Source organism: Tenrec ecaudatus, chromosome 11 (genome assembly GCF_050624435.1).
Source record: "Tenrec ecaudatus isolate mTenEca1 chromosome 11, mTenEca1.hap1, whole genome shotgun sequence".
NCBI lineage: Eukaryota > Metazoa > Chordata > Mammalia > Afrosoricida > Tenrecidae > Tenrec > Tenrec ecaudatus.
In genome coordinates, this window is record NC_134540.1 from 63,587,955 (window position 1) to 63,615,953 (window position 27,999).

The following is a 27,999-nucleotide window of genomic DNA, read 5'->3' on the forward strand; positions in this document are numbered from 1 at the left end:
GGAGTAGCGCTACCATGAAGGTAAGGGAAAGGTGGGTGAGATGGTTAAGGTTTATTGGGCCAACCTGGCTGATAAACACATGTGGGATTAATTGAAGGGCAGAATGATAAATGGCTCGGTGAGCCTCGCCTTTCTGGCTCTTGGGTCTCTTGCTTGTGATGGTGCAGGTGCAGCTGCCTTAGCCAGTTCCCTGCTTCAGCTGGCAAGGCTCACTCCCTGTGAGACATCCCTGAGGAGAAGTCACATGGACCTACCCCGATGCAGCCCTGGGTGCTGGAGCAGCCATGTGGAGACCCCTGCCAGCGCTGAGATGCTTACATATTCACTGACTCGGCTTTCCTCCTGCAGTCGGCATCATTGCGTGTATTTAGTGAGATGGAGGAAGATTTTGTGGATTGGTGTTGGACATATGGATCAATGTTGGTCTTGTGAGCTTGGGCAGCACTGGGTTGGGCTGTTTTCTTGATGTGCACTTAACCTTTATATAAAACTCTCTCTTATACATATGAGTTTCTGTGGAATTTTTTCCCTAGTTTACCCAGACTAACTCAGTGGGTCCACAAGGGGGAGAAAGCGGGAATGAGGAACTGATACCAAGATAATGTTTTGAGAATGATGATGGCAACAAATGAACAGTTGTGCTTGACACAATGAATGTATGTATGTATTGTGATAAGAGCTGTATGAGCTCCTAATTAAATGATTAAAAAAATTTATATACACAAAAAGAGGGTGGTGAGAAAGTGGGAGTGGATCACAGTGATTGACATATAACCTCCCCTGAGAAGATGAACAACAGAAAGTGAATGATGGAAGATATCAGACAGTACAAGATATGATAGTAATAATTTATCATGTCTCAAAGGTGAGGGTGGGAGGAGAAGCTGATACCAAGGGCTTAAGTAGATGATGTATGGATTGTTATAAGAGCTGTAAGAGCCCCCAATAAAATGATTTTTTTTAAAAGATAAATAAAATTTGCAAAGCTAAAGAGAGAGAGAGAGAGAGTTCACAAGAGAGCAGCATCCAATTCCTGGGCTAAGAACACAGTGCGTGTGCTGAAGCCGAGGGAGACCCTCCGTGAGTGGGAGTCGATGGGCACTGGGGACTTGAAAGGGCCAGCAACTGCGAGGACGGCGTGGAGGAGGGCGCAGGACAAGGCAGCACTTCCTACGTGTGTCAGCTAACTCACTGGCCACGCTCCACGAAGACAGCCCCTTTGGGCTATTTTGATGCTGTGAGACACTGCTCAGGCGGAGCTGCTGTGGTCCCTCAGCTTGGGTGGCTGAGAGGGGTCTGTCAAGATCCCTAAATGTTCCCCCATTAAAGTTCCCTAAAAGAGTCCATTGAAGAAAAGGGTGGACCTGTGAGTCAGTCGACTGAAAAGGAATTTTTCAAAATCTTTTTACTGTGAATTAGGTGAGGGGCGAGGGGTGTTACAGATCAGATCATCATTTTTTATTTTCAACAACCTTTCAGCCCATCCCAATGGCTTGTGCTGTTTCTCTTTCTTTTGGTCCGTCTGAGAATGGATTTTTCTAAATCATTCCACAGTCTCTGTGGAATGGCCAGGGTTCTGGGTAGATTGATGTATTTTCTACACAAAGCTTAGGATTCAGAAAGCTTGGGTTTGATCACTGCTGTGTGCCCAGAAGAAACCTGAATGGCGCTGCCGCTGCAGCTGCGCCCCGCACCCCCTTCCACAACCCCCCCATCCCCCCGCCCCCCCGCTGTCCGTGCTGGCTGTTAGCAGCATTGTGCACAAGGGAATGAAGCACCGCGGGTCCATTGCCATCTTCCCGATGGGTGCGATGTTTGGTCCATGGTCGCGGCAGGTCTTCCTGGTTTTCAGCTGCCCCTCCACTTCACCAAGCAAGAGGTCCTTCTCCAGGGATGGAACCTCCTGCTAATAGGTCTCGAGTTAGATGGCGTCTCGCCATTCTCATGTCTAAGGAGCATGCTGACTGCTCTTCACCTCAGACAGGTCTGTTTGTCTGTGGCTGCCTGTGGAGAGTGACCCCTTGGAGTCCCTTGGCGACCCCTGGGGAAAACAGCTTCAATGGCTGGGGAGGAGCACCGTTGGAGCACTAGTGGTGGGGAGAGCGCTGGTCAAAGGAGCTGACCCCAGATGGACACAGGGGACAGCCAAGGTCACGAAGGGTCCTTGACATCACTGTAAGGTCTTGATAACAGCTGACACTTGTGGGTGCTCTGCATCTGCCTGGTGCTGCCCTGGCCCTGGCCCTGGTGGTCTCGGTTAGTGGTCCCACATACAGGCAGTCTCCGGGTTACGAAGGAGATAGATCCATTCCTAAGTGTGTCCTTTCGTCAAACTAGTAGGGAAGTCAGAAGGGTGTACATGGTTCCTATTTAACCTTGCTTTAGTGCAAGAAAGGGACCTTTGGTGGCACTGCCCGGTAAGCATGGGCTGCTCACCGCAAGGTCAGTGGTTCACCCACCAGCCACTCGGTGGGAGAAAGGCTGTCAGAGCTGCCAGAGGCTGGACTTGGCGCGCTGGCAGTGGGCTCAGCGTCTTCCATCATGAACACCAGTATGTGCTGCAGGTGAAGATGGCGGCGATGAGTTTGTTCAGGTGGAGGTTGGTCCACTCACTCTGCTTTAGGCATTGAGTGAACTTCACCTTTGGAGCAGTGGGCTTGGTTTGGGGGTTGGAGGTTGGGAGGCGGTTGGTTTTCAAAGTGAGGGCAAAGGGACATAGGATTCCAGACGGCCCGAACCTGGGGACTTACTGTCCTCTCTAGTTAAACTGCCACCGAAAGGCTAATGTCAAACAGCACAGCTTCTCCAGGGGAGAAAAGACCTGCCAACTCGTCCAGATAAAGAGAATGCCCTCTGGGCAGGCCTACTGTGTCCAGGGCCAGTGCGTTGAGTCAGAATCAACTCCCCAGCAAGGGGTCTCCCTGAGAGAGCTGGCTGTCCTGTGCCGTCAACGTTGACCCACAGCGAACGAGCGACCCCCCCAGGACAGAGTCTATGACCCTCATCGTGACAGAGGGCGGAAGGAGGTCGCCTTCTATTAGTTGAAATGCTAGAAATACAACATCGTTTAAGACTTAATTGTTGGCAATCTAAAAATGTAACAGTCCCTCCCTTCTAGTAAGCATTTCTCCTCAGGTTAGTCAGCAGCCTGTCCTCACCTTCTGATTCAGGAAGGCGGCCAGCAAGAACATGAAGCCAGGTGCCGGACAGGAGGCCTCCCCCATGAGACACGCAGTGGAGCGCTGTGCTTCAGGAACGGCAGGCTGGCCTTGGAAACATGCACGTACCGGCCATTGGCTCCAGAGTTTTTGTCACACCGTTTGGGAAATTGTTTCCTGTGATCGTTACCCACTCTGACTCATATCACCTCTGTAAGACAGAGCCAAACTACCCACGTGGTTTCGTTTCGTTTTTTTGTTTTGTTTTGTTTGTTTGTTTGTTTAAACAGAGTAGAGAGCATCATCTTTCTCCCTTGGAGTGGCTGGTGGTTTTGAACAGCCGGCCTTTAGGTTCGCAGCCCAACAAGGAACCTACTCTACTGCCAGGGCTCCTTTTGTCAAGTGACGTGGGGAATATAATTTGTAGCAAACCTATTTCCTTATCTGCTTCTGCACGTGACTAAGCTTTCTCAAGTCCACCTGCTATCTGCCTTTGGCTGGAACAGTGCCAGGCAATCCTGGACCCTTGTTCCCAGAAACAGCTTGACTGATGGGAAAACAGGCAAAATGAGGGCAAGTCAACGTACTCCACTGGCGGACGGTGTGCTTGGGCCCAGCTGCGGGGCTCCATGGCTCGTCTAGCCACTCTACCCGGGCCTCCTGAGGTGGAGCTGAGCTGAGAGCCTCTTCTCTCCTGCCTGATCCAGCGCAGACTCGAGTCTACTCTGCCCTCAGCCTGAATGCTATGTGTGTGCTAGGAGTGGCCCCTGCTCACCCTCTTGGCACCTTGTCTAAAAAAAAAAAGTTTTATATGGAGATATTTATATTTAGACTCCCCAAAAGCTGCAAAAATAGCTGAGATACATATTTATGACATGAACCTTGAAAACTTTTTGGTAAGTGAAAGAAGACAGTCACAAAAGACCGCCCTTGTTTGATTCCATTTACATGACATGTCCAGAAACATCACATTTAGGGAGACAAGACAGATTTGTAATTGTTTCGGGGCTGGAAGGGATGGGGCAGTGGGAAATAATTGCTAATGGGTATAGGCTTCATTTGGAGGCTGTGTTAGACCAGGTAGACTACAGAAACAAATCCAGGGAGACTCATGTGTATAAGAAAGAGCTTTATCAGACAACAGAAAAGTGGGTGAAGGGAGACGTTGGACAGGGCAAGATATGACAAAGTAATAATTTATAAATTATCAAGAGTTCATGAGGGAGGGGGGAGCGGGGAGGAGGGAAAAATGAGGAGCTGATGCCAGGGGCTAAAGTGGAGAGCAAATGTTTTGAGAATGATGAGGGTAATGAATGAACAAATGTGCCTTACACAATTGATGTATGCATGGATTGTGATAAGAGTTGTATGAGCCCCTAATAAAATGATTTTTAAAAAAGAAAGAGCTTTATATTAAAGAGCAATTGTACATTAATAAAGCAGCCCAGCCTAGTCCAGTCCAAGTCCATAAGTCCAATATTAGCCCATATGTCTGTTACCAGTCTATACATTCTCTTCAGACTCATTCAACACATGCAATGACTCCGAATGCAGGAAGCCCACAGGCCAGTGGGTGGAAAGTCTTGAGGGTCCAGTGGCATGGGTCTCCACGTGGCTCCTCAGGGCTCCAGGGCTCCGGCTCCATCAGCATCTTCTCCATATTGCTTGTCAACAGGAATGTCTCTCAGGGAGTGTGTGAGTGTCCTGCCTCCAGTGAGCTATTTATCTCCATTGCATCTCCCAATGAGGTCATCAAACTGTGATCTGATTGACAGGCTAAACTTCAGTCCTTCACTGTCAAATCTCAAGTAGACAACAGATTATGTAGCTACCACAGAGGCCATGAAAATGTTCTGGAAGTCCAACTACATAATGGGACTGGATACACAGCTCTATATACTAAATATCACTGAACGGCACACATTATTATTTTTATTTGACTGTATACTTTAAATGGATGGTTGATGGTGTGTGAATTTGATCCCAATAAAGCTATCTGAAAACAAAGGGGCTCCTAATCCTTGGGGTGGGAAGGCCAGCCCTGACGTATTTGTAACCTGCCTTTAAAACAGTGAAAAACAGTACAGGAAGGTCCGTGTATTTAAAGCGCATACCCCATGCACAGTGTGTCTCACATGACTCTAGCTTCCTATCACAAAACCCTTCCTTTTAAAGTTAGGCTCCAAAGGTCCAGAACCTTTCATTTGGTTTGAGTTCAGATCCTGAGGACAGCAGCCCCACACTCAAGCCATGGATGTTACAGTTCACAACACACACACACACACACACACACACACACACACTCTCTCTCTCTCTCTCTCTCTCTCTCTCTCTCTCTCTCTCTATCAGCCCACACTAGACACACACACACACACACTCTCTCTCAGCCCACACTAGAGACACACACACACACACACATACACACACACACATTCTCTCTCTCTCTCTTCTCTCTCAGCCCACACTAGCCACTTATTTGCTCCTTATATCAAACCTGGGGACTAGGATCCCCCTTCAGTGACCTCCCCCAGCCCAGCCCCCTCTGTGGAGTTGCCTGATTTGACAAAAAGAACATTTAATCTGACAACCCTACATGGTAAGGAAGCAAAATGTGCCCCATGTGGACTGGGAAATTTTGTTTTTGTTAAATCACTTTATTAGGGGCTCATACAAGTCTTATCACAATCCATACATACATCAGTTGTATAAAGCACATTTGTACATTCATTGCTCTCATCATTCTCAAAGCATTTGCTCTCCACCCAAGCCCCTGGCATCGGGTCCTCTTTTTCCCCGTCCCTTCCTGTTTCCCCCTCCCTCATGAGCTCTTGATAATTTATAAATTTTTATTTTGTCCTATCTTGCACTGTCCGACGTCTCTTCACCCACTTTTCTGTTGTCCGTCCCCCAGGGAGCAGATCACATGTAGATCTTTGTAATCGGTTCTGGGAAGTGTTTTCCTTCCTTCTTAAGGGTTCCTTTCAAAAACTGTCTTGCTATTAGAAACCAAAAACCTGCCCAGCACGCTTATGATTTGGCGATCGCACAAACCTCTTAGCGAAAAGGCCTCAACAGGCCGGGTCCGAGCTGGGGACCCCCGGCCAAGCCCCGCTGCCGGCCCTCGGGCCCCAGGAGGGCGTGTACCCCGTGAGGCAAGCACCTTTCTTGGTGCCTCAATTTGCCCACGGAAAGGCTGGTCCTTACGACTGACGATTGCATTTTATAAGTATGGATTATGTCCCAATAAAACTGTTGACGGCGGGACAGCGAGAGAAATGCATGTTGGCCCTGCAGTGCTCCGCAGGGAGGAGTGAAGATCCACAGCGGCGCCGGCACGGCCCTGCGGGTCCCGAGTCAAAACCATCAGGTAGTTCCAGGACCCGAAAACGCTGCCCAAGATTGTTGCGGGACAGCGGCCCCGCCGCCGCCGGAACTACAAAGCCCAGCAGGCAGTGGGCCTGGGTGGCTTTTGGCGCCAAACGCACTTCGGCGCACGCGCGCGATGCGGCCCTGCCGGGTCAAACTACGAATCCCAGAAGGCTGTGCGCCGACCCAACCGCAAGATCTCGTCCCGCGAGACCCAGTACCCGCCGCCGGGTGGGGCGTGGCCTGCTTTAGAGGAGGGCTTTCAAGCCCTCCTCCGCGCCCCTGGACACACCCTGCAGCCATGGGGTCGCGGTCCGAGCCTTCCCTTCCTTTCCCTTCCCTGCCAACAAGGCTGAGGCTCAAAGGAAGGGGATGCTGCGGGGAGGGGCCTTGGGCCGATTGCCTGGCCTGGGGGGTGGGGGGATGGCGGTGGCAGGGATGGACTCAGAGTACACCTCCCCTCTCCCTGACCCCGATGACCTTTATCAGCTCTTCTAGCAAACTCCCTTCCTGGGAGGGACGGACAGCCCAGACCTTAAGGCAGGTCAACGTCGACGTGTTAGGGCCCCACTGTGGGCTGCAGGATTGGAGAAGACAGCAAAGGCCCCGTCCTCTATGTCCTGAGACCAAATCCACTTGTTCGGAGAATGAAGTCGGCCCGCCCTTGGCCCCCTGCGCCCAGGCCTCAGGCTTGCAATAACCAGTCTCATTCAACAGCCTCACAAGTGCCCTGCTCACCACCTAGGGGTCTCGGCAGCAGCTCTTGGCCTAACTTCCACATTGCCCAAGGAACCCCCAGGTACTAGAGGGGACTTACCCTAGCCTCCGGTGAAACTTGCCCAGTGGGGTGAACTGCACCCCACTTCATACACCCTCCAGGGCCAGGACAGCCTTTCTCCTGAGTCTGCTTCTCAGCTGATTTCTGGCTCCTGAGCGGGGACTCGGGTTACACCTGCATCAGGAGCAGTGACACCTGTGGCCAGCAATACATGGGACTCTGTCTCCAACCCCATTTTCTGCTTTTACATTTCCTAAGCTGGGCAAACGAGTACCCATCACCCAGCGTGGGTAGGCTATCCAAGAAAGTAAGGCCTTGACACGGTACCAGTATTCTCTGTATTTAGGTAGAGGCCAGCGGTGTCTTAGGAGTATTCTATTTAATCTAGGAGCAATTAGAAACCGCCCTGGAAAGGATATTCAAAGCAGACCACCCAGATCCCTTGAGGAACGGAGTTGGGGTTCACATTACTTGGTCAGGGGCTCTCTACGCACACCCGTGTCTGCCTGCTGGTTTTGCTTAGTCTTTCTGTTAATACAGCTAGCCTTTTAATCCAGCAGTCCTGCGACCCCCTTGAGATGAGAGAGAGCTACCATAGGGACTTGGAGACAGCCATGCTTTAAAATCCCTGGTCTCTTTCCCCACAGGAGCCAGCTGTTTCTCCAGCTGTTGCATGCCAGGGCTTAGCACCAGACTCCTGAAGAGCCAGTGCAGTGGGTCCAACAGGGTCCCAAAGGTCATCTCAGGGCATCCCGGCTTCCGGAGGGTGCAGGCCATAGAGTGTCCTTAAAGTCACAGGGCAGTATTGTTTGGTCAATACAGGGAAGGGGATCAGAGGCAAGTGACACCAAAAGTTGGATTTTCCTCCAAAGGGCCTTCTACGAGGGGGGGGCTTCAAAAAGTTTGTGGAAAAAGCCCATTATCTCCCGAGTTCATTTCCCCCCCTGGATTCCCTGGGTCCATACGGAGGTACCTAGACCAATACTCAGCTCACAGCCTGAAGCATCTTCCAGAGTCCCTCTTCAGCAGCCATGGCCTTGGCACGGGAGTGTTTTTCACTAACATTTGCAAAATGGTTTTTTTGAACCCACACTAAGAAAAGACTCTGTTTTAATCACACCTACAGTAGAATAATCGCTGAATCTTCTCTTGACAGCCGTCTTAGGGATCTAGTGCTGCTGTAACAAATACCTTACGGTTGAGGCTAGAAGTCTGCATTCAGGGCAAGAGTGCTCAGAGAACGCCTTCTCTCTGTCAACCCTGGGGGTGGGGGGGAGGTTCTGGTCTCTTTCAGTTACTACTTCCTTGTTCCTTTAAGATCTCCAGGTGGCTTGGTATCAGGCGTCCCCGTCTTTGCTCCAATAACTTCTTTGATATCTTTGGCATCTCAGAAAGATATTGACTCACAATAATAAGTCCCACATTAATTCTGGCTAATTAACAAATACAACCCAGTTTCAACTGGAAATATAGCTATAGGCAAAGGAACTAGTATTACAACACAATTATTTTTGTGAGGGGAACATAACTCAACCCATAAAATGTTATTGTTTGAACACACTGTTAAAATCTCATATTTGTATGGAAAGGGACAGCTGTGCTGTTCAGTTAGAGTAGATTTCTGCCCCTTTTAAAATAAGCTTCTGCTTCAATAACGTGATTAAAACTGTGTGGCTGGACCTGCAGGTCCCTCTGTCCCGCTGAGTCCTGGGCGGAGGGACAGGCAGTACTGTCTCCCTTTCATCACCAGGGGTCGCCCTTACACACGGAACGAGGACCCAGCTCCCAAGAGTGGCCTTGCACGGGGGTCATAGGATGGTGGGATTTGGCCCTATTTGCAGAATTAGATGACCTTGGCCCAAGGCCCAGCATCCATCTCCGTGTCCGTGTCAACTTTTCCGTTGGTAAAGGGTGGGGAGGGTGATCTCAGGCCCTCCACCCATCAAGGAAGGATGTGGGGATGGGGACACATCCGCCAGCCACAGAGCCACCTCTGGGGGGAGGGGGCAGACCAGGAGGATTCTCTGGATCTTGGTCTCTCTCAGGCCCTAGGGCTCAGAAACAAGGAAGCAGCAGGGACTTTCTAGCTCCGAGCTTTGTGTGTGTGTGTGTGTGTGTGTGTGTGTGTGTGTAAGGTGGGGAGGACAGACCTTGGTGTGTGTGTGTGTGTGTGTGTGCGTGCGTGTGTAAAGGGCCCTCGGTGGGGTGGGGAAGGTGCAGAGGACAGACCTCAGCCTCGGCCTGGGGATGGGGATTGTCTGGACAGGAAGAGAAAAAGCCTAGGGCCTTTTGGAGGGGACCACTGCCCAGAGGAAGGCTTGGCTTTGACTTGGGGGCGAAGATGAGTAAGGTGTGAGTCAGGGATCGCAAAGAACATGGATCTGAAACTTCTAGGGGGTACCAAGCCGTGGGCTCGCCCCTTGCATTGGACTGAGATCCAAATAGACTCCGTGACTGCCCGTTCTTTGGAGCTTACGGTCCAGCATGGGGGCCTGAGAGGTGGAAGACAGGGTTGCCTCGGCTGAGAGGAGGGGGAGAGGCCAGAGTGTGCCCAGCAGAGGGAAGCAGGCGCCTGCATGGGTAGCGAGAATCAAGAGCATGTGACAAGGCCCCTCCTGGCCAGCGGTGGCAGCGTGAGCAGTGGGCCAGGAGGAGCTGAGAGATGGCTTAGTCTTGGGAGCTGAGCGGAGGGAGAGGAGCAGGCCGGAGTCCGGGAGGGGAAGGGGTCGGCTTGGGAAGCAGCTGGGAAGAGTCGATGAGGAGTCGATTTTACGATTTTTTTGGTAAAACATTTTTTTTGAAGTATAACACGTGGAAGACTCCTTCCCCCGGCTCCCTGCCCCTTTGTCACGTTTCGCCATCCCTGTCACATCTACTCCCTCTTTGCCATATGGAGCGAGGACTGACAAGAGACCAACATGTCTTCCAACTGCCTTCCTCATCAGGGGGCAAACAGGCCGCCGCCCCGCCACCACCTCCCCCCACCCCCCCACCCCCACCCCCGCCAACTACTCCCCTGACCCTGTTATTCTGGAACCAGGGAGGGGGGCAGAGCCCAGCTGGGTCCCGGAGGTGGGGAAGGGCTAGGGGGAAACCACAGGAAGTAGTTGGTCTGCATCCACAGAGCCAAGGGGGCATCGGCGTTTGGAGGGCTTTAGTGGGGCTTAGGCAGAGCCTTGACCAAATGTGCTGCGAGCCGGAGAAGGCTCTGAACACGATGATGATAACAGATGTACAAATGTGCCTCACACCATGGATGGATGGGTTGTGATAAGAGCCCCCAATAAAATGATGAAAAGAAAAATGCAATGTTGAGAGTGGGGGTGGGGGCACTGAGGCAGAACCCCCTGGCTGGCAGAGGGGAGCCCGGGCATCACAGCCCTGCCCACTCTACCCTGAGGCCAGAGGAAGAAAGCATCTCTTCTGAGGCAGCTGGTGATCAGGACTCACCAAGCTTTTTACAAGAGGATTTAAGGCCAAAATCGAAGCAATGGTGCCCTAGGGAGGGGCAGGGCCAGAGAGGCCCTGGCCCTCGGCCTCCCTTCCCCCACCCCAGCTGTCTTCCAAGCAAGCTGAGGCCTTGGGGCTGAGGGACAGCAGGCTGGGGAGGAAGAGGGGTCTCTGCCAGCTTGGGCTAAACCAGCCCCAGTGCTCACTGCCCCAGCGGCCCAGAAAGGCCCACCTTTGTCTGCTAGGTACAAGCTGCTTCCCCTCAGGATGCCCCCACTTAACTTGAGCCAACAGCTAGACAGGGTTCATTGCAGGTCTCAGCCTCCCTCCACCAGGAATGTGTTGGGCCTCCAGCTTGGCCACCTGCTCTGATAGAAAAATCCAGAGCATCGCTGCCCCTCACGCCTTGCAGGACCGCGCCTCCTGGCGCATCTCAGCATTCCTCTCCCAGCGTGCTCAGCGGGCAGGCCTCTAGCTGAGGAGGCCTGAGTCAGCGCCTCCCTCTCCATTGCCCAGGTCCCCGGGCCCCTCTTCGTCTTCTTTTATAGCGGTCTGGGAAAATGTCATGTGATTAGTCTCCGATCACTGACTGCTCTGAGGAGCACATGTCTCGGCCTTCCCGTTTATTTTCTGGGCCACCCTGTTATTTGGCTGGAAGGTGATCTTTGGGACTCTCTCAGCCCATGAACTTCGGTTTTGTTGTACATTTTTCCTGCCTTCTAGCAGGAACGGTCTCTTGTGTCCCTGGCCGGAGAGGTCAGTAGTGATGCTGGGCACCATCTAATTCTTCTGGTCCCAGGAAAGAGGAAGGTGTGGGTCATAGGGGCCATGAGCCCTGTGGACCAATTGCTCCTCAGAGTCTGGTATCCCAGGCTCACCTTTGCTGCAGATGGGAGGAGACCAATAGTTGTATCTTAGATGGTCCCTCTCCAGCTGTTAATGCCCAACATGCTACTTACCAAGCCGGATGTAGAGCATTATCGGTATGAGCTGTGTTAGGCCGATTGACCTAGAAGTGCCCAGTGTCGGAGGTCTTTTGCCTTCAAACCCGGCAATGCAGGGCCATGAGGCACTGGGCTGTCTGGGAAGATTTCATGACTGTGCCCATGTATGCTCTCTGTTATCTAAACATGAATGTATGCAGCACATACAAAGAGGTTTCCACAAACGCCTACAGCTCCCCCTTGTGCACAGGCACACACTCCTTCGAGGGACCCCCCCCCCCCCCAGCAGGCAGATCCACCTAGTGACTACTCACCAACTCGGGCTAGTTACTACTTGGCCAGGATCACAGGCACAGCAGCAGTTTCCTTAGACGCCCTTTCTATCTTGCGTATCGATTGCTCAGTGGCTTTGTTTACCTGGGTCACCTTAGGCTGACTTCCCCTTTATTGTACATGGCCTTTCCCCACATGACAATTATCCAGTGCTTACTACCTAGTAAACGGTCCTCCCTCCCTCCGCCTCTCCCTCCTGGTAGCTCTCAAAGAACGTCGCTTCCCATGACTTTGTATAACAACGGTGTCCTATAATATTTGCCCTTCCGTGTCTGACTCATGTCATGCAGTCTCGTGGCTTTGTGACTCCCCTTCATCACTGCGTAGTTCTCGGTGGTGTGTAGATGCCATTTCCTCTGACGCCAATCCCTTCATTCACCGAAGGACCCTGGATCGATTCCGTCTTTGGCTCTGACGACTCATGTTGCAGTGAGCATGAGTGTGTACATCAGAGTTCTTCGTGGAAAGCCAGTCAAGATAAGTCTAACTAGTTTAGGCTGAAAAGGCGTTTACTGAAACCACGTTAGTAGCTCCAGGAGGAAGAAGCAGCCCAAGAATCAAAGAAGGAAGTAGACTGCAGGACTCCTTGCCTCCACGAGCCCCTTCCCCTCAGCGTCAAACCCCGAAGGACCAGAAGCCCAGACGCTCCAGTCGGTATGAGCCCCGAGTGCAAGGGATGGAAAACATCCATGTGAAACAGAACTTTAAATTCTTGGAGAATCCAGATTTGCTGTCTCAATTGAGGCTGGTGGCCCTGAGTTACTCTTCAAACTTGGGATTGAAATTGTACCCTCCCCACCTTTTTATTAAATCATTTTATTCAGGGCTCGTACAACTCTTATCACAAGTCATAGAAACTGTCCCTTCATGTCCCCTTGAAACTAAGTAACAGTTCAGCTCAAAAGGCAGGCTGTCCTCCTTGAGTATTGCATTCTTTATATATATATATATATATATATATATATATATATATATATATATATATATATATATATATATATATATATATATATATATAACTAAATGGTCAGAAGTTATTTAAAGCTTAAATGAGACAGCTGGGGGGGTGGGAAGGAGCAAGGAGTTTAAGCAAATGAGAGGGAAACAATTAGAACTTTGTGAAGAAGGGAACAAACACCAGGGACCCGCGTGTGTGTGTGCGCGCGCGCGCGCGTGTGTGTGTGTGTGTGCATTTGGTAATGCACAGCATCCCCAGAAAGGCCAGAGAACCAGCCAAGAACAATGTCCCCAAGGGCCTGGTCAGACAGATCTACTGAAGGCCCCTCTGGGCACAGCCCCCACCATTTGCAACTCCACTGCTCTGGGCCCTGAGTGGTGCCGCTAGGGCCCAGGCTGGTTTGTCCCTGGAAACAAGGTATCACTGTCACCATCCTCCCCAAGGTGTAGTTTTTTCTTAGTGTCCATTTGAGATTCAAGAATTAGCCCAGGGACATCTGGGTAGCAGGACCCACGCAACATGCCATCCACAGGGAAGGCTGGACGGCCTGCACCTGACTTCTGTGGATGGAGGCAAGGATTCCAAAACAGGAAGTGCTGAACAGCCACAAGGGTGGCTGTGTCCTCTCCAGTTCTCTGGAAACCCAATCACGCAGCTCTGAGCAGCTCCGGTTCCACTCGTTGAACTGGCTCCTCCTTCCGAGCCTCAGAAAGACTCCTGTCGGAGGAAAGAATCAAACCCCACCTCAGCGTTAGCCAAGGCCGAGGTCTATGAGGCTGAGGCTACACAAGCCCACCCTCCAACCTTCCTCCTAGTTCTGACGCCTGCTGGCCCGCCCAGAGCATTCTTTTACTTTTCAGCTGGGTTCCACCAGTCAGAGCAATGGCCACACCAAACTCAGAGACTACAACACTCACAATTATGTGTTTACTGGAGAAGGTACCTGGATACAATTCAAGGGAGAAATGCTCAGCAAACAGTACCGTCTCTTCTCTGTGGTGTCTGCAGGCAGGCCCCTCTCTGGTCTTTGCCCTCTGCCCCGCTTGTGCAACGTTACAAAGCTCCTTCAGTGGCTGCCAGAGGGCATGCCACTCCGTCTTAAGTCTCGGTCCAAGGCACTCAGTTTCAGCTCTGTGGGTCAGCAAACGCCAATTGTCTGGAGGGCCCCTCCTCCACCAGTCCACCTTCTGTCTGAAGGAGCTCACATGGAGGTGCTCTGGAGCCTGGGAAGTCCACCACTGTCTCATCCTCCGGCTCTCGGCTCTGTGGCAGCAGCTGCTTTGCCGCTGCGTTTTGGCTCACCTGGTGTCCCAGCCATCACCTGGATCAAGGTGCTCCTGTGCTCGGGTCTCTTGGATCCCAAGGAGCAACCCTGCTTCTGGCTCCTCTCTCTTGCTGGTGGTGAGATCCCCACTTCCTGCTTCTGAGATGGCTCATTTCGTACCCAGCAGGATGACCATCACAATGAACCCCATCCTAGTGGGATCCTAGCAGGGTCTTCTCCCCCCTTCTCTTGCCCGGACCCAGCAGACCAATGTCATTCGGTGGGGGTTACAGGGACTGTGCTAGAAGAGCCACATTCAGTGATCTACTGCCCTGTACCCTCCTCCCAATGCTTCCCACTTGCTCAGACCTCAGATCCCAACCGTCCTGGACTCCCTGTCTGGGAGCTAATGACCATGAGGGAGCTCTGGTGGCATGATGGCTACATAGGAGGCAGCTAACTGCAAGGCCAGCTCTTGGAGCCACCAGCTGCTCCTCAGGAGAAAGACGGGCTTTTCTACTCCTATAGAGAGTTTTAGTCTCCCCGGTCGAACCCCCAACACCGGGGTGAAACAGAAGGGAGCACAACAGAGCAGCACAGGGAGAAAAGCAACAACTTCCCGAGGCATCCCGAGAATAGACTTCGGAATCGGGGGCAGGGCTTGGCACCTCACCAAACCCGATTGGAAAACATTCAGAAGGGTCAGCAGACTGGCCTGGAACTATTTAGAGACCTTCCTCCCCCCCCTTTCCCCCTCATGTCCTATTATTCATATAATGTAGGCAGGATAAACAATTCTGATGAGAAAACAAGGGGGTCGGCAGCTCTGGAGGAGACCAGGGAGAGGAGGGGAGGGAGACAGGGAGTGGGGAGCCAACAAACCCAGGAACGAGGGAACAACAAGAAATCTAAAACTGATGGCGAGGAGGGCATAGAATGCCTAGTGGGGTTTGATCAAGTGCAATGTAGTCGAAACTACTGAGAGTCAAATGAAGTAAAAGGAAATAGAGGAAAGAACTAGGAGGCAAAAGACATTTATAAAGGTATAAATAAAGCCATGTTTACAAGGAAATATATTAATATATAATGATAAGGATATTGGTCTATGTACATATATTCAAATGTTAAAGAATTAAGGTAGCAGATGGACATTGGGTCTCTACTCAAATCCTCCCTCAATGAAAGAACACTTTGTTCTACTAACCCAGCATTCTGTGATGCTCACCTTTCTAACACGATCACTGAAGACAAATGTGTGCATAAGCAAATATGGTGAAGAAAGAGCATGGTGTCTGGCTATCAAAAAATGTAGCATCTGGGGTCTTAAAGGCCTGAAGGTAAATAAGCAGCCATCTAGCTTAGAAGCAACAAGCCCACATGGAAGAAGCATAACAGCCTGTGTGATCACAAGGTGTCAAGGGATCAGGTATCAGGCAGCATCAGAACAAAAAAAATCATATCATTGTGAATGAGGGGGAGTCCAGAGCGGAGAAATAAAGCCCATCTGTAGGCAATTGGACATCCCCTTACAGAAGGGTCTCAGGGAGGAGACGAGCCAGTCAGGGTACAGTGTAGCAACAATGAAAAGTACAACTTTCCTCTAGTTCCTAAATGCTTCCTTCCCCGCCAACCCCCTGCCCCCGACTAGCATTATCCCAATTCTACCATACAAATCTGGCTAGACCAGAGGATGTACACTGCTACAGATAGGAACTGGAAACACGGAATCCAGGGAGGATGATCCCCTTAGAACCAGTGGTGTGAGTGGCGATATTAGGAGGGTGAAGAGAGGGTGGGGTGAAAAGGGGGAACCGATGACAAGGATCTACATATAACCTCCTCCCTGGGGGGTGGACAACAGAAAATTGGGTGAAGGGAGACGTCGGACAGGGCAAGATATGACAAAATAATAATTTATAAATTATCAAGGGTTCATGAGGGAGGGGGGAAGTGGAGAGGGAGGGGAAACATGAGGAGCCAATGCCAGGGGCTTAAGTGGAGAGCAAATGTTTTGAGAATGATGAGGGCAATGAATGTACAAATGTGCTTTACACAATTGATGTATGTATGGATTGTGATAAGAGTTGTATGAGCCCCTTATAAAATGATTAAACAAAACAAAAAACCCCAAAAAGATATAGCATCTGGGTCTTAATGGCTTGAAGTTAAACAAGCAGCCATTTAACAGGGAAGCAACAAGCTCACATGGAAGAAGCCCACCAGCCTGTGTGATCACGAGGTGTCCATGGTATCAGGTATCAGGCATCAGAAGACCCAAAACAAACATATGGATGCAAACGATGGGGACTGGAGTGGAGATCCAAAGCCCATCTGTAGACAATTGGACATCCCCTCACAGAAGGGTCACAAGGAAGGAACAAGTGAGTCAGCCAGGGTGCAGCATAGCACCAATGAAACACACATTCTAGTTCAGCGGTTCTCAACCTGTAGGTGGCGATCCCTTTGGGTGTTCAATGACCCTTTCACAGGGGTCACCTGGTTCATAACAGTAGCAACATTACAGTGATGAAGTAGCAACGAAAATAATTTTACAGTTGGGGGGGGGTCACCACAACATGAGGAACTGTATTAAAGGGTCGAGGCATTAGGAAGGTTGAGAACCACTGCTCTAGTTCTTTAATGCTTCTTCCTCCCCACTATTATGACCCCAGTTCTACCTTACAACCAGAGCATGTACACTGATACAGATAAGGACTCTTGACACACGGAATCCAGTTCAGATAAACCCCTCAGGGACAGTAATGGGAGTAGCAATACTGTGATGGAAGGGGGAAGGTGGGCGGCGGCGGCGGAGGAATGTATAAACAACATAAATATGGGTGAAGGGAGAGAGCATATGGTGTAAGATATGAACAAAATAATAATTTATAATTTATTAAGGGTTCATGAGGGTGGGAAGGTGGAGGAGGAAGGGGAAAAAAGAGGAACTGATGCCAAGGGCTCAAGTAGAAAGAAAATGTTTTGAAAATGATGATGGCCACATATGTACAAAGGTGTTTGATTCAAGGATGTATGGATTGTTAGAAGAGCCGTAAGAGCCCCCAGTAAAATAATTTATTTAAAAAAAAGAGTACCAGTCTTGGAAGCTAACAGGGGCAGTGACCCTGTCCTGGGGGGTCACTGTGAGTTGGACAGACTCAAAGGCTGTGAGAGTCAAGTGAGCAACAAGCCTATCAGCCACACCACCTCTGTCCCAGCTGCTGCTTCGGGGGGTCCGGTATCAGATCCCTAAACTCAGCAAAGCCCCGCAGTGAAGCACGCCCTATTTACCCTGTCATGACACAAGGGGAAACCGAGGCCCAAGAGGTTGACCATCTTTTTTTTTTTAAATTGAGAGTCGAAAAAAAAAATCATTTTATCGGACCCTCCTATAGCTCTTACCACAATCCATACATGCATCCATCGTGTCAAACACATGTGTACATTTGTTGCTGTTGTCATTTTCCAAGTGTTTTCTTTCTACTTGGGCCCTTGGTATCAGCTCCTCATTCCCCCCTCCCTTGCCCACCCTGAGGTTGACCGTCTTCATAGGCCGGTTGGTCTTCTCCACGGGCCTGTGAGGGCAGGGCCCGTAGGTCCTTCTTCTGTGCCAGGGCCCCCTATTCCCAGTGAGCACAGGGCCAGGTGTGCTAGGAGAGGCATCTTTACTGAAGGTTTCCCCCAGAGCAGCATGTCTCAGACTTGACTCATCTTCAAGTCACCCGGGATGCTTGTTAAAAATTATACAGATTCAAAAAAAATCATATAGGTTCCTAACCCCCTCACCAGAGGGTGCCCCGGTGGCATAGTGATTATGCGTTGGTCTTCGAACTGCAAGGCTGGCAGTTTGAAACCACCAAGTGCCCCATGGGAGAAAGATGGGGCTTTCAACCTCTGTAAACAGTTACACTCTCAAAAACTCAGAAGGGCAGTTCCACCCTGTCCTCTATGATTGCTATGGGCGGCACTGACTCGATGGCAGTGAGTTTGGTTGTTATTATATTTAATCCTCTCACTTGAAGCATAGTATCTTTCAGATCGCAGGATGGCTTACAATCTGAAGATGTTAATAAGTACTTACCATTGCTTTGTTTTTTACCAAAGCATGTGAGACAAAGTCTCACCGTTCTTGCCTCTGAGGAGCATTCTGGCTGTACTTCTAAGACACATTTGTGTGTTCTTTTGGCATTCAGGGTTCTTTCAATATTCTTCACCAGCATCATAATCAAATGCATCAATTCTTCTTTTGTCTTCCTTGAAAATACCCTGGCTTGGATCAGGTGCACCTTAATCCTCAACGTGACAGCCTTGTTTTTGGACATGTTGGGCAGCAGATTTTCCCAATGCAATGCATTCTGTGATCTCTTGACTGCTGCTTCCAGGAGCATTGATTGTGGACCTCAGCAAGATGAAATCTTTGACAGCTTCAATCTTCCCTCTGTTTTTCACGATGATACCTGCAGGTGAGGATTTTGGTGTTCTTGACATTGAGTTGTAATTCACACTGAAGGCTGCAATCCTTGGCCTTCATCAGCATGTGCTTCAAGTCCTCCTCACTTTCAGTAAGCTGAGTTAGGCCGGCTGCTTGTCTGGCTGCAAGTGGAACCAGAGGCGTGAGCTCAGTTCTCGGCCTGAAGGGCCAAATTCAATCAGGGTCCCACCGTCTCTATCAGATGAGTAAATCTGGCCTCTGGATCCACTGCTTCTCATGATCCTGCAGAGGGGAAGATGTTGCTCCGCGAAGCTCTTTGTTTTCAAGGCAGCTTCGATTCCTCTGGGCCTCTGAACCAGGACCTGTTCTCAGCAACTGAGATCCAAATAATTTGGAGACTCATGCTGCGGAAGAACCAGAAAACGGGCCCTCCTCCATTTGCTTAGAGGGCATTGAGCTTATGTGCACGGTGGTGGAATGGCATGGAACAGGAACCGGAAAGAGGGAGGTGGCACGATGTGAAGAATGTGTCTACGTTACTGACTTGTATGTGCAGATCTTGCTGCGGTGGTATGGCTTGCTGAGCTTATCTTCACCACAAGACCAAAACAGGCACCGAGAGGCCACCAGACAGTGTGGTGACAGGTATAAAAATGTTCACTAAGGAGGTGTCTCCAGCAATGACGTCGGAGAAGCCATCCCAAGGGAATGTCTGAGGTTACGCATCAAGCTCTGGAGAAAGCGGGTGTCCAGAGCTGCCTGCCATTGACAAGAAGCACTGTCCTGGAGGGTGGGCTGGATGAGGCAAAGTCACCATTGTCAGGGTCCTCCCCGACCCCTCTGATCCGATTCAGGCCAGCACTAAGCCAGTGCCCCTGCCCAGCTGGCACAGAATCAGCTTCCCCCAGGGCCCTCTGGCTCACCCAGAGCCTGATATTTGCCTATGCAAAAGCCCTGGCCCAAGGGAGGGGGTGCTGCGGTGAGAGCGATATGGGCTCAGTTAGGAGGGGCTTGCCACTGGATGGTGCCTAGAACCTCCAGCTGATTCTGACAGTGCACAGGAGGGCCTCTTGGGTAAGGGAAGTTGCCCCTGCTGTCTGGGAACGGAAGGGAGCCTTGGGGAACTTGGGGACAGGCTCAGAGGTAGCATTCTCCAGGCTCCTATGCCAATTTCCCCTTGGTGCCAACAACCAGGCCAGCCACAGAACAATAAACAGGAGGACAGTACAGCACCCAGGAAACCCACAAAGGCCTTGCAGTCACCACCCTGCCCTGCGTCTCCTGGTTGAGGTGGAGGCAGAGACCTGGCCCCGCCTTCCTTTTTATCCTACTGCGTCTCAGAAGTCAAGGTTCCGAAACTCACCCAAGGTTCTGAAACTCTTTCAGGGTCCCCAGCAACTTAAGGAAGCCCTCCCATCTGGTTGCACCGAATTCCTTCTCCAGGAAGCAGGGTGGGGACCCAGTCCTTTGTGAGGTAACGAGGACTGTGCATTTAACACACAGGTTCTGGTGACAGGGAAGTCCCAGGTTCCAACCTGCCTCCAACACTCCCTCCCTCCTTGTGAGGCCTTGGGAAAGTTGCCTGCTTCCAGGAGCCTTGTTGTCTTCGTCTGGAAAACCAAGGTAAAGCTAGGACTTGCATCCCGGGGTTAGTGAGAGGCCAATGTCAAAGCTCAGTGGAGGTCTATGTGCCACATCTCCAGCCCCTGGAACAGAGCCTGGCCTATAGGGTAGATGGCCAAGGAACACGCGCCGAATGATCAGCTGTATCCATGCAGAAAGGAAGCTGTCCTGCTCAATCTGAGAGCCCCCGCCCCCAGCACTTGTCATCTCCCGGGTCATGATGACCAGTCAGCAGCAAATGACAGCAGGCCTAAGGGGGTTCAGAACAGGACCGGCCAGGACAAGATCCTGTTTAAACGGCACCTGCCCGTTGTTACTGTGGTGTTTTGTGGGGCTTGGACAGGGCTGCCTGGTGGGGCAGCTGGGTGGGGGCTTGTGCTTGAATCCTGAGCTGAGTTTGAGCATCCAGGGAAGGCCTCTAAGGGGGGGGGGGGGTGACACAGGCCACAGAGCTGAAGGAAGTCAGCTTAGCTGAAGGGGACAGTGCTTTCTCCTGGGGGTGGGGGGGGGGGTGGAGAGAGGTTCAGGGATGAGGAAGGCAGGCGGGGAAGAGGCTCAGGAATAATGGCTGGGGCCCTGGGAGTGGCAGATGTGCACCAAGGGGGCCTGGGGTTGGAGGCTGCAGCAGGCTTATCTTCCAGGTGTCTGGAGATGCAAATGCTGGGAACAATAGGGCCCCTGTCCTCAAGGCCATTAGTGTTGGAGCCTGGGCTCCAAGGACGCACAGTCCTTCCACCTTGGCCATGGTGAGCTTGGTTCTGGTGTCGCCCCGGGCATGTAACCCTTCAGAGCCTGGGGCCCGGGATGCTGCTGTCCTGGGTGAGGCACCCCAACTGCCCTGACCATCCTGATGCCCTCCCCCACTCTTTCCAGGACAAGCTCAGCAGAAGCAGGCTCCGGTGAGTTCTAGAGGTCCGCTTTTCCTGCTCTCTCCTCCCTCTTCTTGTCACTAGGTCCCTTTCCTGAGCACCCTGGGGACTGTGCTGCCTCTGCCTGTGTCCTCCCCACCCCTCCACTCATCTGTCAGCACGAGAGCCTCCCTGGCACCAATTCACCCAGCTATGCCCCATGGCACTCACTCCGGCCCCAGAGTCCTCCTCCTCCTCCATGGCTCCCAGGCTGCTGCTTCACGTACCTCCACGCATGGGGTTGCCCCCCGCCCCCACACACACACAGTGTCTGGGAGCCGTGCAGTGTCTGGCCAACACAAATGCCAGGGCTTCGAGGGCAGAGTTGACTAGAGTCTGGTTGCAGGTCAGAACCACCCCTCCCATCCCGCCGGTGTGTGGGTAAGTGACACAGTGGGCAAAAGTGGGGGTGTGTGTACAGACTAGGGGGCCCACGTGTGGGGTGTCCTCAGTGGCTCTGGCCACCTGTCCTTCATCTTCCAGCTCAGCTAAGTCATGAGAGCCTACCTCTCATTTGCCTGGGTCAGAAACAGGGGTGCTTGGATGGCCCCTCGCTTTCAAAATACCTCCCCCACCGGTCCTGCCACGGTGTGGGAAAGGCTACACAGGGCTGGAGCACTGACGACAGCCATCAAATGATGGTTGGTGACCTTGGGCACAGAGGGGCCGGCCAGGCAGGTGTGTCAGGCCCCTCTGTCCTGCCCAGATCCCCCAGCTTGGAGAAGCGATGTACCCAGCCCATCTCCTGTGTCTGTCCCAGGGAGCTGGAGGCAGAGGGTAAGTCAAGCTGCCTAGCCCTTGTGCCAGGGGGAGGTCGAGGCAGTGCCCACCACGACTTCTGGGCCTCTTCAATCCACCCCTTGTGTTCAGCACTCCTTCCTGAGGGCCCAGGAGGGGGAGGAAGAGGAAGAGGAGGAGGAGGAGGACCAATATGAGCTGCCCCCCTGTGAGAGTCTGCCCCTCAAGATCGCCCCTGCGCATCTCCCAGACTCCGACTCGGAGGAGAACTCATTATATCTGAGTAAGGGCGGGGGAGTGGGCGGCAGGGAGGACAGATAGGCCCATCCTCCTCCCCCGGCCTGGGCTAGCTGGCGTCACTAGCTTGGGCAGAGAGAGAAGGAGAGGGGGATAGAGGGAGGCAGTGCTCAGAAAGGAAGAAAAGTGGGAAGAGGAGAGGAGGGGGCTGTAACCTAGACAACCAAGAGAAAGCCGGAAATCCAGCGAGGTCCCTGGGGGCCCAGGAGCTCCCTTCTGAGAGATGAAATCCCAATCTAACTTCTCTCGGGCGCAAGGGTGGGGATGCTAGGAGGGCCCTGGCTACTGCTGGCATCCCCACCCTAAGGCCAAGCTTGGCCAAGGAGGTGGCAGGGAAGTAGCAGCCTCTGGTTGCCATAGAGATCGGCTGCCAGGAAGCGGCTGTGCCAGGGCACCCAGGTCGGGGAGGGAGGGAAGGAAAGGAGGGGGCAGGGAGTGGAACAGGAAGAAAATGGGAACCTGTGTGGGAGGAACCCTACCCACCCGTAGTAATACAAGACTTTTCCAGATCACTCTGGGCCCCTGGGCCCCTCCAAGCCTCCGGCTCCGCCGCCGCTGCCTCCACCACCACCCCTGGTCCAGTCCCAGCCCACCATGGTGAGCCCTTCTCCAGCACCTCCCCACACACCCCTCTTCCCCACTGCCCTCCCCTCAAGCTGCCGATTCCAGGCGAGAGGCATCACTTTCACAAGGTTCCCCAATATTTGCATTCAGGAGGTCTCTCTGTCAGGGAGCTCCCTGGCTACAGTAGGACCCGTCTAAGTGGACAAGTGGACAGGTGGTGGTGGTGTGGGATTGGGGAGCCCTGCATTCTCCCCTTCCTCCAACATTTGCAGCCTGCCTGTCAACCTCCTGTCAACCTCCCCCCATCATCTCTCAGAACACTCCCAGCCAAGTCCCCGCTAAGTCCTCTAGGACTGGCCACCCTCTTCCTGCCCCTGGGGGGAGGGGGTTGATACCCCTCCCTGCCAGGGGGGTGGAGAAATCTCGCTCTCAGCCACCAGGCCCCATTACTGCCACCATCCAACTGGGGGGCTCTGGAAGCGACCACAAACAGATTTACCACTAAGAGCGAGTGGAGGAATCTTTGCACGCCTCCCGGAGTGTGGTGGTGGGTTTGAAAAATCTGCACAGGAGCCTTCAGCGGGTGCAAGGGCTGGGCACGTCTGACGGCAGGCCTGGCCACGGGTCTCTGGAAGGGAAGCTTTGAGCCAAGCCCCTGTGAAGCAGCTAGGCTCTGCACATAGGAGGGACGCCACAGCGCCATCCCATCCCCCCTTCCCATGCCCCGCCCCCTCTCTCCCCCTCACTTTGCCCACAGCTGAAGGCAACTCCCAACAGCGCCATCCCATCCCCCCTTCCCATGCCCCGCCCCCTCTCTCCCCCTCACTTTGCCCACAGCTGAAGGCAACTCCCAACGTGCCCCAGGGGATGAGGAAGCAGGGCCTGCCCTTCAGGAGACCAGGTACCCGGATGCTCACTCCTTGGGAAAGGAACCCCTGATCCCTACAAGGGAGAACTAGTTTGCCTTACAGCGTATCCTGCCAACTGGGACAGGGGCACTGACTCCTGTCAAACAGGTGAGACTACAGGTGGGACTGAGGCCCAGAGAGAGGACATGCCAGGTTTTTGCACCTGCACGTCATCAGTCCCAGTCCCCTACCCCAGGCTTGCTCTGCACCTGGTATGGACACAGGAAGCCAGGGTGAGGGACATGCCCAGGATGGAGAGGTCTGAAGCCAGACTACTCTGCCCGGAAGTCCCCTGTCTCAGAGACACACTTTCTGATTCTGTCCACACCATGTGCCCACCTTGGCCAGAGCCTTTCCACCTGAGAAGGGGCTCCAAACTCTGAGCATCTGGTCCATGCTGACTCACAGTGAGCCCCTGTGGATGTCTGAGTTGATAACTGGTTACTGGAGTAGAAAGCACAGTCTTTCTTGCAAAGAGCTGCTGGTGGTTTTGAACTCCCGACCATGACCCTGCGGATCATAGCCCACTGTGTAACCACTATCCCACCAAGGCTCCCATGGTTAGGCCTACATTCCACTAATTCCTGCCTTCCTGATCGTCTGTGACTGACGGGTCTCTCCTTTGCCTTCCAGAGCCAAAGACACCTGCCAGAATGGTGAGCACCCCTTCCCCACCTGACATTCAGGGTTCTCCTCAGGAAGTAGGCAGGTCAAGGTGGGGCTGGGAGGTGACCCAAGGAAAAGGCCCCAGGATAAGTCCTGCCCATCTGCCACAGACCCTGGGGGAAGGGGGCAGTCAGGTGTCTCTCTGATCAGTCTGCCTTGGAAGGGCCCTTTGGAGAGCTTGGATGCTCCGTTTGCAGAGAACTGGGGGTTTGTGAGGAGTCCTGACGGCATAGTGGTTATGTGTTGGACTGCCAACTAGAAGGCTAGCAGTTCAACACCGCCAGCTGCTCAGTGGGAGAGAGATGAGGCTTTCTACTCCCGTAGAGTTAGTCTCGGAAACCGACAGGGGCAGGTGCTATGAGTCAAAATTGACTCAATGGAATGAGTTTGAGGTGTGTGTGTGTGTGTGTGTGTGTGTGTGGTGGGCACCTCTGAAGGGAAGGTGCTCCTGGGACACCCTATCCCACAGGAAAGAGAAATTTTCATTACTCAAGTTGGCTCCTAGGAAGATGCCCACAGCTCCCCACCCAAGCAATGGCTCTGCCCTCCTGCCTGCTTCCTGGCTGAGGCAGAGGTCCCTGAGGCCCAAAGCAACCCCAAGCTCCAAACCCAAACTCACTGCCCTCAAGTCAATTTGGACTCCCAGTGACCCCACAGGACAGGAAAGAACTGTCCCTCTGGCTTCCTGAGACTGTAACTTACAGGAGCAGAAAGCCTCATCTCTCACCCACGGAGCAGCTGGTGGTTTCAAACTGCTAACTTCAAGGTTAGCAGCCCATGACCTAACCCACTGCACCACCGGAGGCAGATCAAATCCATAGCCCCACACACCCCTTCCATCTTAGGTGCCAGATCTGCCAAAGAAACCAGATGAGGACATCTACCTGGAGTGTGAACCTGATCCAGGTAAGCCCCTGATCCACCCTTTCCTTGAGGATCTCATGTCCCATCTGAGTTTCTTTCCCTAGTTTCTCTCACTGATACACACACACACACACACACACACACTTCACCTCCATGAATACTACTCTAGGCTCTTCCGGCCCTGCGTCAGATTGGCTCACACAGTGCCAACCAGGGAGGTGGTCCCTGTAGAGCAAGGGCTGTGTGGACCTTCCCAGAGGCTGGTGGGACAGCCTCTCCTACCAAGTCCAGGCTGCAGAGGCAAGGTCCCTGCCCAGGGTCCAGTCGGCTCTCTTTTTAGTCCTAGCCCTGACTCGGACTCTGAGCTCCCAAGTCCTGGTGCCCCCGGTCCCTCTGCCAAGGACATCAGTGGTGCCCAGGTGAGTGTGGGGAAAAAACAGGCAGAGACTGAGAAAGGAGGAGGGAGACAGGGACAGAGAGAGGGAGGGTATGGGCATGCCCACCTCCCCCTGCAGTGTCCACTGTGCGCTGCAGGGCTCATGGAGCAGCCTGGATGCAAGGTGTCTGGGCCCTTCCTCTTCAGGAGCCAGAGGCCCTGAGCTCTCCCCCTTCATTTGTTCCTCACAGGTCCGCCACACCCCCCTGGGAGGCTAGGCATGTAAGAGGCTGTGCTGAGTGGGTGGGGAGGGAGAGTGGAAGGGGGAGGGGGAGCTTATGGTCCAGGGGAGCAGGCGCTGCAGAACCAGGTCTCCTCTGACCACAATGTCTGTGTCCAGGGAACAGGGGATGCCGCCTTCAAAGGTGAGTGTGACCCATGCATCCTGAGTCCAAGCAGCCCTGCCAGGAGCCCAGCCACAGCTCTGGTGGCCACAGACACCCTCCTAGTCCCCCAGACCCCTTTGCCAAGGGGGTCCCAGCAGCTCTGGGCTCAGACCTGATAGAACCTCCCTGGCTGCTCTCCAGGGTCTGCCCCAAAGCAGAGACCTCCCAGTGTGTACCCCAAGAGCACCCCTCATTTGGAGGTCACACAAGGCCTAGTTGGTAGGTGCTAGCAGGGTTGCCTGTCTGCAAAGAGGGGTGGAACATGGGATGCCCTGCTTTTGCCTTCAGGCCTGTACCCACCTCTCCAGCCTAATCCCCTCCCAGCCTGCTCCACAGTCTGTTTCTCTCAGCAGGAAGGAAACTCTCTCTTCCCACTTCAACTCCCACAAGACACAGCTGGACTCCGGAGGTGAGGAAGGGCTGGGAGTGCTGTGGGGAGTGGGCTGGGGGAGCAGCACCCTTGCCAGGTTGCAGCGTCCTCCATTAGATACTGTGGAGCAGCGCTGTGAGGGTCCCAGACTCCGGTGCAGCTTTGTTCCGCCTTGTGCGGACTCAGTCTGAGGGAGGGCAGCCATGCACACAAATGACTGCAGCCCGGCTTCTGAGGTACCCGCTTCCTGCCCAGCGGGGCCCTGGCCCCCGTTCTGGTTCTGAGGGGGCTGTGTGTGTACACAGGAGGACAGCCTGCTGGGCCAGCCGTGGTACTCTGTGAACTGCGACCGCCATGCTGTGGAGACAGCCCTCCTCCGGGTGCAAAAGGTGTTCGCCCCGAGTTCCCTGGGCCTCCTCCCATCCATCTCCTCTCTGTGCACAGCAGGATGGCTGGCTGAGAGGGCTCGCATGGGAGGCAGGGGGTCTGACCATCCTGGCTGGGAGGGGTTGGGTACTTGGAGGATGTCATGAACTTGACAAGCAGGGTCTCCTCATAGGACGGGGCCTTCACTGTGCGCCCCAGCTCAGAGCCTCAGGGTCCCCAGCCCTTCACCCTGGTGGTGCTTCTCCACCGTCACGTCTTCAACGTTCCCATCCGGCGGGTGGATGGCGGGCGCCGCTATGCCCTGGGCCGTGAGGGCAAGAGCCCCAAAGAGGTGGGTTCTGGAGAAGGAGGACCATGCACAGCAGTCCCCTGGGTGCAGCTAAGGGCGTTTGCCTGTGGGGAGACCCCCGTTTTGTATTTGTTCAGAGGCCTGAACGCCTTTTCAAAGCCTGTCACTTTGGGGAGGGGCCTACCCTTCTCTGTGAGAGGCTTCTGCTTCTGTCTAGGCCCCACTGAGGTGGGGGCGTTTGTGCTGAGAATGAACCCAGCCGGGAAGAGGGCAGGGCCAGGGCAGGCCAGACTCCTCTCTACCCCAAGGATCTAGCTTTGCCTCCAGCCCGTATCAGGGTGTCAACTAGAGTCAGCCACCACTCAGCTCCCTGCATGGAGGACCCCACCACGCCAGGGAGGGCCAGGGCAGAGAGGCCCAGCCCCAAGGTCTGTTTGACCAGGCCTGGGAAATCTGGTGGTCTGGGCCACAGAATGCCCCTGGGGACAGACAAGGGAAGTCACCCACAGCCTAGACTTGTCCCCTACAATGGAGGCAAACAATGAGCAAATTGTCAGTAAGCACTGTCACCAGAGCGCACAGTTCCCTGGGGAAGCCTCTCCCAGCAGGAAGGTGAGTCACCTCACCAATGGCCTCCCGCCCCGCCCAGGTCTTCACCTCGGTGACCGCCATGGTTCAGCACTACAAGCAGCACCCTTTGCCCCTGGTGGACAGGCACAGCGGCAGCAGGCAGTTCACCTGCCTGCTCTTCCCTACCAGGCCCTGACACCCTGATGGACAGGTCCACTTCTGGGCTGCCCCTCCCTTTCAGTTCCTCCCCTTCCCTGCAGGCTTGGGGAGAGGCTGTCCACAGAGGGAAAAGGTCACTAATCTAGTCTCC

The 27,999-nt window shown here is 53.3% G+C and overlaps 1 protein-coding gene across 1 annotated transcript; it reads left to right on the plus strand.

The window, feature by feature from the left end:
• Window positions 1–14: 14 nt before the first annotated feature.
• Window positions 15–27,988, plus strand: SH2D6 (SH2 domain containing 6). Its single transcript, XM_075562654.1, has 13 exons — window positions 15–20; window positions 6,572–6,755; window positions 21,921–21,991; window positions 22,115–22,235; window positions 22,758–22,846; window positions 23,651–23,714; window positions 24,355–24,377; window positions 25,233–25,293; window positions 25,592–25,670; window positions 26,028–26,052; window positions 26,749–26,832; window positions 27,003–27,161; window positions 27,769–27,988. Exons 1-13 carry the CDS (start codon window positions 15–17, stop codon window positions 27,883–27,885), a joined length of 1,083 nt encoding a protein of 360 aa, XP_075418769.1. The 3' UTR covers window positions 27,886–27,988.
• Window positions 27,989–27,999: the final 11 nt, after the last annotated feature.